Source organism: Bactrocera tryoni, chromosome 5, assembly GCF_016617805.1.
Source record: "Bactrocera tryoni isolate S06 chromosome 5, CSIRO_BtryS06_freeze2, whole genome shotgun sequence".
NCBI classification, from domain to species: Eukaryota; Metazoa; Arthropoda; class Insecta; order Diptera; family Tephritidae; genus Bactrocera; species Bactrocera tryoni.
The window spans coordinates 50,919,862-50,930,256 of record NC_052503.1 but is presented as its reverse complement, the minus strand read 5'-3'; the positions used below and the strand labels follow the sequence as shown (position 1 = coordinate 50,930,256).

Below are 10,395 nucleotides of genomic sequence, written 5' to 3'. Positions count from 1 at the left end.
GCAATTTTCTGCCTATTCGACCGCGTCAACGTGATTGAGTGGGCTTATAATCTTTGATTTAAATTCGACATTCCATTACATCCGACTTATTGATGCATTGTTGGTAAAGAGAGAGACCATCAAAAGAAACCGCACGCAATGGTTATAGGCTTACTTATTTTCGTGGATACGAGATTCACCGCTTTGATCTTACCCAAAACGAAAGTTTAGTAAATGAAATGTAATGCGCAAGTAATCCATAAGTGATAGTTAGAGTAAGGGATAAGAGATAAAGGATTATGAGCAATTAGCAAGAAAAGTCAGGAAAATACAAATTTAATTTATTTTCTTAAATATTACTCAATTAAAAGCAAAATCGGCTATTGTTATCAGTTAGTTCTGTGGAATTATATACTTCTTCTTCTTTACTGGCATAGACACTGCTTACGTGATTATAGCCGAGTTAACTCCTCTCCTATGTCAAATTCAGTAGGACTCAGTCCGAAATAGCACCTGTTGACAAGAGTTATCCTGCGTTGGATTTCCAGGCTGACATTGTTGGTGGTATTTATGCTGGATCCCAATTATACGAAACTATCTACAACTTCAAAGTTATGACTGTCAACAATGACGTGACAGCCAAGTCGCTAGTCGACGACTGTTTGTTTGATGACAGGAGATATTTCGTCTTGCCCTCATTCACTACCAGACCCATTTGCTTTGCTTCCTAGTCCAGTCTGGAGAAAGCAGAACTAACGGCGCGGGTGTTGAGGTCGATGATAGCAATATCATCGGCATACGCCAGCAGCTGTACACTCTTATAAAAGATTGTACCTGTTCGATTAAGTTCTGCAGCTCGAATTATTTTCTCCAGCAGCAGATTGAAGAAGTCGCACGATAGGGAGTCGCACGATAGGGAGGCCTTGTCTGAAACCTCGTTTGGTATAGAACGGCTCGGAAAGGTCCTACCCGATCCTGACGAAGCTTTTGGTGTTGCTCAACGTCAGTTTACACAGACGTATTAGTTTTGCGGGGATACCAAATTCAGACATCGCGGCATAAAGGCAGCTCCTTTTAGTGATGTCGAAAGCAGCTTTGAAATCGACGAAGAGGTCGGTTGTTGATTTGCCAGGTCTAAAGTCACACTGAAGGTCCAATCAGTTTGTTGACGTTGGGCTTTAATATTTCACACAATACGCTCGATGGAACCTTATATGCGATGTTGAAGAGACTTATCCCACAGCAGTTGGCACAGATTGTGGGGTCTCCCGTTTTGTGGATTGGGCACAGCACGCTTACTCGTACTAATTAGCCACTACAACTAGAACATGCATGTCACTTGATATTACAGTGTGTGCAGTATATTTTTCACCACGATTTTGTTTCAAAGAACAAAATTACTGCAATGTGTTCAGAAAACTTTGGTGTAAATTTTTTACTACCTATAGAAAAAATAACGTGTTAGCCTTCAAATTCCCGCAAAATACCGCATATTCTGGAATTTTAAACATATTTTGGAGTACCACAACAACATTTCAATAATTTGAACAACTATGGTCTGAGTACAATTATTCGAAAATTGTGATTACTTATGCTCTTCCAGCACTATAAAATAAATATAAAATGCGCATTGGCCACGGCGAATATCGCATTCGATGGAACGATGAGCTATACGAGATATACGACGTCAATGTCGTCGTAGTTCAGCGTTTTAAAGGACAGCGACTACGCTGGCTAGCTCATTTTGTCCGAATGGACGGAAACACTCCAGCTCTGATAGTATTCGACGCAGTACCCGCCGGGGCAAGCAGAGTAAGAAGAAGTCCACAACTCCGTTGGAAGGACCAAGTGGAGAAGGACCTGGCTTCGCTTGGAATATCCAATTGGCGCCACGTAGCGAAAAAGAAGAAACGACTGGCGCGCTGTTGTTAACTCGGCTATAATCGCGTAAGCGGTGTCTACGCCAATTAAGAAGAAGAAGATCGTTGCTTCGAGGTATTTACTATTTATTTTGTTTTTAATTTACAATCGCTTTTATATTCTTATCATCGAGAGCAGTTTTCTCGAAACCGTCTGTTTATTTTTAATACTAAAAAGACAAAATTTATTTTTGCCCGCAAAAAAACAACTTCTGCTAGAATTCAGTGGAGTTATTTAAATGTTTCTTAGCAAAGGACCGAAGTTGCTGTCGATTAACTAATGAGGTCAAAGCTTAAAGGCATTAGTATTAGTGGACTTCGAAAATTGTTCCTTAATTTTTTCTTTCCGTTAAACTAGGGTTCTTTTGTATATGATGTTATACATCGCGACAGCGATCTATCGAAGCAATTTTTAAAACATAACGGCAAAGTCTTATAAGTATTTATAATAAAACTAAATTCTTGGCCATAAAATATATGTATGTATATCGTCACCTAAAATGCAAAATAACGTAACAACATTTTCGAAAATTTACAGTTGCGTGAATGAAACACGAAATAAAATGGAACAAGAGTGAAAAAAAATTTAATATTGGTCAAAACTGGTTCATACATATATGTATGAGCGCAGAACCTGAAATTGCTGGACAAATGTAATATTATGAATGTAATTTGAAGTAGTGAATCGTAATCAATAAGATACTCATTTTCGAATTTTTTGATGATACGTTATTTTGCATTTTAGGTGGCGATATGTACGTTTTATTTCTTTTTGTAAACCACTTATCTAAAAAAAACACTCTTTGTTACATCACTAAATAGGCTTATGTTCGACATACATTTTCGAATCCCTAATTTTAAATTGAATTGAATAAAACGCAAAACTGTTTGTGAACACTTTGTAGCCTACGCGTGCGTAGTATCTGTATGAAATTTGTACAAGCAACCGTGAGAGATTTTCCGACATGCATGTTTTTACGAAAAAACGTTCACTCAACTCGCTCTCTCTCTCTCGCTATACTCATCAGAACGACACGAGTGTTTACATAGCACGAGTGAGTAACATTGAGTCAGTGTGTGTTTGCATGCAGTTTGATAGAGTATAGTGTTTGTTGTCCAGTAGTTAAAGTGGTTTGTTGAAAGTGATGGATATTGAGGAAAATAAAGAATATCGTTCCGAACTTATTAAATTAGTTCACAAAAATGAAATTATATGGGATAAGACGAAAAAAGTTCGCCTCAGCTATGCGAAGAAAACGGCAATCTGGAACTCAATAGGAAAAGAGTTGGGCAAACCGGGTGAGTGTTTCGTAGTATTTGCGATTGTACATACATACATACTCTGCATAGATATGTACAAATGCTTTTACTATTTGTGAGCAAGTGGTTCGTTGCAAATAGACTTTTAGACCCTGCAGGAAAGTGTTTGCGAACAAATGTGAGCAGGTTATAAATTATATGTGTGTGGTTATAAAATCGTGAAACCAAATGTAAATAAATACATATATACATACATATAAGTATATATGTATAGAATAAGGTTTTTTGTTACTGAGAAAGCTACGACACATTTTTTGAACGTAACTACATTTTCCGGTTGACATATTTACTACATTACAGAAATTGTATTTGGCACTTCCATGCTAAATACCTATATAGAAACATACATATTCATTTTTTAATAAATGTAATGTAAAACTGCTGCTTTGCTTTTCATTGCAATCAATTTTCGATTATGAATTATAGAATTAATAAAAGTGAAATCATCACTTTGAAGTAAAACAAAAAATAAATTTATCCCAAATGAAAATCAACTGATACTATAAACGAATTATTCTCCAGATCGCTCGCTCTTTCACCAAATAGCAAAATGAAAAATGTGCTCGAAGCTTTATGTAGAATTAATTAAAAAGGAAGCAAGAATATAAACTTTAAGGTAATTGGGAACTTACCAAAAGGTTTACATACATAAAACTGAACATACATACATTTTTCAAATCCTCTACATATGTACAAACATATGTATAAAAACCTAGTAAAAAGTTGTTAAGATTCTCCTTGCTGGGATTGCACCGTTCTCATACAAAATATAATTGTGGATTTAGAGTGCATACAACTACAACACATTCACAATTTCTTCTTTGCTTACATGTTTTTATGTTCGCTTGCGCACAGCGATCATATTGTATGTAATGCACTTAAATGGCGCTCAAACGTGGAGTCTTTTTGTCGCTCAGTATCGGCATTTTCTCTTTTGGTGTAAGGCACCGACAACTTCAGTCGGACAATTTTCTACATTTTCTTTCATATCACATTCACAAATTCTTGTGTGCAAAATATTTTTGATTACCTAACCTTTATCCTTATTTACGCTTTTCTAAAATATTTCTGTCATATTATGCACATTTGCAGATATACTATATGCATTTTAAATATTAAAATAGATAATACTATTCAAATTTCCGAACATAAAGTAAATATTCATTTGACACCGAGCGCCATCGCAACCATGAAAATAATTTCGAAACTTTTTTCCCTTCGTCTTTCTTGTCGTCCCCTCGTCTACAAAAACTCGGCGCCAAAAAGAGTCTTCGTCTGAACATACTCGTATCGCTAGTAAAGCGTACAACGCAGAGGCAAAAGAATGCCTACCAGAATTCTCTCTACGTTCCGTTGCATGCGCTTAGTAGTACGTTGAAATTCACATCTTGCAGCATGCAATACAAATGTGTGGTGGATATATTTATGTTGATATACATATGTACTAATATGTATATAGTATTTATAGATGCTGAGAACAGAAACGATGTTGAACTCTAAACTCATTAAACCACATTTTGTTTGCAGAACCTAATACGCTTAATATTATACTTAGCTAGGTAAACGAGTTATAGCATTGTTAAAATTTCCAATTTTAATTTATTCTGAATGAAAAACAGAAATTATTGAAATTTTCAATAATAAAGCAGAAGTTTTATATTATGACGTAGTTTTAAAAATTTTGAAATATTTTTGTAATAAAAAATGGTTTTGTATAAATTGGTCGGCTAGCAACCGCAATGTTTATCTTCTATCCATTTTCATGGAAAATATTATAAGGATGACAATCAGCTGTTTACGAGAGTTTCCAACTTACATTGTTGCCGTCTGTCACCTACAAATTTGGATCAAATTAAGTGCGCAGTTAATCCGAATTAACGCTGTCGTCTGTCAAGGCTATTAAATACATATGAATTTTCTCACAAGTTCCATAACAACACAGCCAACTTATGTATATAATTAACAAGAATCTATTAGGCCCAAAGATTTTAACTCTTAAGGGTTACATGAGGTTACTCGGGTGTTTTAGTTAAAACCTTAAATAAGAACTTGGACGAAGGAAAAAAACTGAAAATTGGATTGTTGGCAGACAATGAAAATTACATGAAAATTTCGCAACATTTTTTTTCAAATAGTTGTAATGAAAAAAATGGTTGAGTAGTTCTCGAGAAATCTTGCCAACCGACTTCAAAGCACAGTTTCGAGAAATACGCGTTTAAAGACGGCACACTTAGCCTAGCTAGCCTCGAGGTCACAAGTTCTCAAGTCTGTATCTCCAAAACTCGGGTCAACTTGAAAATTTTGGACAATATTCCAAAGGTATAGTAGAATTTAATAAGATAATAAAAAAATCGAATTTTTTTAAACCCACTAACGCCTTAAGGCAATATTCTTGTCTAGGATTTTGAAAAAATCGATTTTTTTTGCATATCATGAAAGTTTAGAATTTCAAAAATATGAACTTGGAAGGATTTTTCAAAATTCGACTTATTTTCGGAGATACAGCCGATTTTGTGACGTGGCGTCCGTGTTCACTAGAATTGTCTCCTAAACTTTAAACGCGTTTTTCTCAAAACTGACTTTTTTGGAACGATACCCACAATTTCTCAGGTTCTACTATACCGATTTACTTGAAATTTTTATAGAGTCTTCTTTATATGCTTGTCTATGGTTAGAACTAGCCTCATCCCCTAATTTTTATTTTTATTATTTTCAAAAAATTCGAAATAGTCAGAAAAAGTGATCAAAAAATACTTTTTTTTTCAGGCAGTCGCCATTTTGTGAAAAAAAAATTTTACCACTTTTCCGTAGTTCCGGCCATTGTGACATTATTCTAGATTAATAATCTTTTTTTTGGTTTCAGATAAAAAGGAGGGTTGAAATCATGGGTATGTGGAAATTTTTAGAGACCCCCCACTTCGTCAGCTCATAATTTTTGAAATGTTTTACTTTTTTTAGTTTTTAATTTTTTTCTGTACTCTTCTAAAATTAACAAATAACTAATAAAAAAATGGATACTAAAAATATTAATTGCCTTTTTTTAGAAATAAAAGTATTTGTTACATTCAAAGCATAGGGTAACTGTGAGAGTGACACGTCGCTAGACAAAGCTAGAAAAATGCATCTTTAAGTTCTATCACTACTTTTAAGAAAGATATAAGACAAATTCAAAGATTGAAGAAAATTAAGCGCGCGAAATGCCAAACAATACTGAATAAAAATAACGTAGCAGTTTGACAAGTCTCAAGCGTGATCTGTCAAAAGAAGGCTTTTGAAGGCATTTTTCTAACGAACCTTATAAAGACAATGTCGGTCAGTGTTTGAGTTATAAATATCAAAGCCAGGAAAATAACTTAAGATGTTAAATTGCAATTCTTGCAAGTTACAAGAGTATAAAATGTTCGGTTACACCCGAACTTAGCCTTTCCTTACTTGCTTTAATTAACAGTTTTGCAGGAGAACTAGTTCGTAAAAATTGGCAGTCCTTGCGTGATCAATACCGTAGAGATCTGAAGAGGCAAGTGGTCGACGGGATTGAATCATCATGGGTGCATTTCGACGATATGTCTTTCATTCGCAAATTTTTGCGTCCTCGGCAATTCAAAGCATGTCCCGATTCAGAAGAAACGGAAATTGTAAGAAGAGAATGTCATGAAAAAAATATGAAAACAAGGGGATCACATTCGAAGGTCTTTCGTACATCAGGCAATTTTATGACCCAGATCTTTCCCACAGGTAACTATATAAAAAGCTGCTTTGTATAGATTTAACTTACGATACGAAATTAAACAACTTTACAGCACACGATCATTCAAATGCAGCTTACAAGGAACATCAGGAAAGTGGTGATTCACCTCCACTAGCAAATTCGGCAATCCATCTTCATAGGCCAATTAAAATGAATATACACAATGAGTCGGTTGAAACAATAAAATACAATGCTTCTATGGGGGTACGCACAGCGTTGAATTTCAATTTTAATTTAATATTCAAAGTTTATAAATATTTTGTGTCATTTTCTACAACCCCTCACATGCTCTCACATTTCTTTGAAGTATTTTTATCCTTATATAAGATGACAGCGATTTTGAAATTTTGAAATATTGAAATATATATATTTTTTTTTAGCCACCTCATGAAACTGCAAATGAACTCTTAGTACCAAGGGCACAAATTCCGAAAATTCGAATCAAGAATTTATCTGCAAGAACCGATATCAAAATGCGTAGGAAAAAGTGTGCAGTGAAGAAAAGCAGGGAAGCTCAATACTCAACACGATCTAGAAGCAATTCCAATATAATAGAAGCATGTAATGAGTCTCTTACCCCAAAAAAATCTAATACTCGTATAAGGGAAAATGTGAGTTGTATAAATAACGTTCGCTTCGAACAGACTCATTCACAATTGGAAAATGGAGCAGGTATTCATTTTATTTTCACTCAATATACTTATTTTATATTAAAGTTATTTTAGAGTAACATACATATGTATATCTCAATTTTGCATTTACTTAAGAATCCACACCTGGCAATCAATCACAACGAATCCCGCTTGTTCTTAGTACTAACAAAACTTCGACAAACATTGAAATACCGGAAATAGAAATTAAAGACGAAGTCATAATATTAGCAGATGAAGACGACAAAGTTGCGGACACGGCTGCTACTTCGGAGAACTCCACAAATATAATGGAACCCGAATTTTCTATAAATGAAAAAAATCCGGTAGAACTTACTAGGAATACAAGTATTTACAACACAAGTAAAAGTAAAGAGATAGGAAAGGAAACCACTGGTAAAGAGGATGACGATTATCATTTCGTGATTAGTCTGTTGCCAACATTGCGACGGATTACTCATGATCGCAAACTAAGAACGCGGATGGAAATAATGAAAGTTGTAATGGAGGCGGCACAAAGCGATAACACATGAACAAGATGTATTATGCCATATATTATATATACTATGTATACCCTACCCCTGCAGAGATGATTAATTAAAAATAGCTGACTTTAAGTTGTGACAAACGTAGAAACATAATTAATATCAATCGAAACTTTTCCTACTATCTTTTAAACTTAAGGCAGTCAGGCATAATTTGAACTCGTCAAAGTGCAGAAAATGTAACTGAATTTTTATTCTTAAAAAATTGATTAGAGATAACTGCCCTTGGTTTAAAAATGTTTTACAGATAATTGACTTATCTTTTGCATGGTAAGGAAACTCGCGGCATTATGGATCAGCTCAAATATTAGGTTGTCAAAAAAGTCTTGCGGTATTTTCGCTAGTTGGCGCTGAAAGCGCGTAGTTCTAGTTTTATTCACGCGCTAACACGTGTTTGATTGATTGTCGTTTCTTTTAAGTCGTTCGTAAGTTATTGCGTTGCAAACATGGAGCAAAATAAAGAGAAAATACGGCATATTTTACAATAATACTACGATAAAGGCAAAAATGCATCTCAAGCCGCCAATAAAATTTGTGCAGTTTATGGACCCGATACAGTTTCCATTTCCACCGCACAATGATGGTTTCAACGTTTTCGTTCAGGTGTAGAGGTGGTCGAAGATGCCCCACGCTCCGGAAGGCCTGTCGTCGAAAATTGCGATAAAATCGCTGAATTGGTCGAAAGAGACCGGCATAGTAGCAGCCGTAACATCGGTCAAGAGCTGGGCATGAGTCATCAAAAATTCATTTCAATTTCAATAAAAAAAATCAAAAAAATACCGCAAGACTTTTTTGACAACCCATTATATCGAAATAATTATTAAATTTTAATTAGGTAATGCTTTTGTTGTTTTTTATGAAGAAACCTATAGACCTTTTTAAGAAATTATTTTAACTTTATCGCATGCGATGAAACATGTCATATTTTTTGTATATACAGGTATTCGTCAGTATCCGGATAAAAATTGGATTAAGATTGGTTTGCACTTATTCTTTTATGGGCCTTGCTATTATTATAAACAGAACTGTACATACATACATATATGCAATTTATATGTAATACGGGTACAACATAGGGGGAGTATGCGGTCGGAATTTTCAAAAAATGGATTTTTTTTTATCTTCTTAATGTGGCTACAGTTAAGAATACTTATAGATTTTAATATCGTTCCGATGAATATTTTCGAAGTTACACGCAAATGAAAATGTGTTTCAGAGTGATTTCCAAATAAATATTTTTACTAATACCAAGTCTTAATATACAGTTAACAGATACCATAACATGTGAAAAAATTTGGGGATTAATGAATTTAAAAGTTTTCTCAGATCAAAAACGGGAAAATTCGCTTTTTCGCCCTTCTAACTGTGTATAACCCCATAAGGGATTTATAAATTGCTTATTATAACTTTCATTCGGAAAAAAGTAACAATGATTGCGAAAACTTCGTAGCGTACGTGGGAGTTGCACCAGCCCATAAAATAACGGGAACGATGTATGAAATGAAGACACATTTTAACATTCCCGATTTGAAATAAAATTCATACATATGTATGTATATAAAACAATTACTCGTATTTAGTTTTATCTGGATCTGCATTTAATGAAAAGTAATGAGTGCAAATGTATTGAGAATAATTTTATTTGCTAAAAACTGGCAACTGTATGAAATTTGTATAAACGTCTATGGGAGATTTTCAGACCGGTATGCAAATTTTTTGTAAAACCACATTCTCTCATCTCTCTCTCACTCTTTCATTGGACATCCCTACAGTACAACTGTACAGTGAAACACTAGTAAGTTCATTAGCCACTAGTTATTCACCAGAAGGCTGACAATGCTGTTCTTACATATGTATATGTACGTATATATGGCGATGACATTGGCCGTACCCAATTGACACTAGTTATCTCATCAACCGTTTTCATTTTTATAATTCCCAATTTTCTCACTACCTTGTACATTGTGTACCATGCATAATTAAAAACACATTTTGTTTAAATATTATTATTTTCATGCATTTCACTTTATTTATAAAATATTTTTTTACACTGTTGTCTTTAATAAACTTAAACTAAGGGAACTCCTTTGTGGAACTGTTTTGCGACCGGCTCTGAGTCATCAGAAATGTCGAATACACCCCTCAGAAATCCAAACACAGAAGTTTTTTCAAAGAAAATAAATAAAACGTTTAGTCCTTTTGCGTTCCGTAGATGAAATCCAACCAGCAACAAA

At 34.4% G+C, this 10,395-nt stretch overlaps 1 protein-coding gene across 1 annotated transcript; it reads left to right on the top strand.

Annotated features, from left to right (window-relative positions):
- The first annotated feature begins 3,001 nt into the window (after window positions 1-3,001).
- On the top strand, window positions 3,002-8,235 carry LOC120777869. The gene is made up of 5 exons (XM_040109422.1): window positions 3,002-3,197; window positions 6,675-6,953; window positions 7,019-7,170; window positions 7,347-7,638; window positions 7,734-8,235. The coding sequence occupies exons 1-5, from the start codon at window positions 3,044-3,046 to the stop codon at window positions 8,147-8,149; spliced, it is 1,293 nt and encodes a 430-aa protein (XP_039965356.1). The 5' UTR covers window positions 3,002-3,043; the 3' UTR covers window positions 8,150-8,235.
- The last annotated feature ends 2,160 nt before the right edge of the window (window positions 8,236-10,395 follow it).

Bases quoted from the DNA above. Each gene is read 5' to 3' on its own strand.
- LOC120777869 (XM_040109422.1), top strand. From the start codon at position 3,044: ATGGATATTGAGGAAAATAAAGAATATCGTTCCGAACTTATTAAATTA. The intron at 7,171-7,346 runs GTACGCACAGCG...ATTTTTTTTTAG, and splicing joins AATACAATGCTTCTATGGGG to CCACCTCATGAAACTGCAAA. The intron at 7,639-7,733 runs GTATTCATTTTA...CATTTACTTAAG, and splicing joins ACAATTGGAAAATGGAGCAG to AATCCACACCTGGCAATCAA.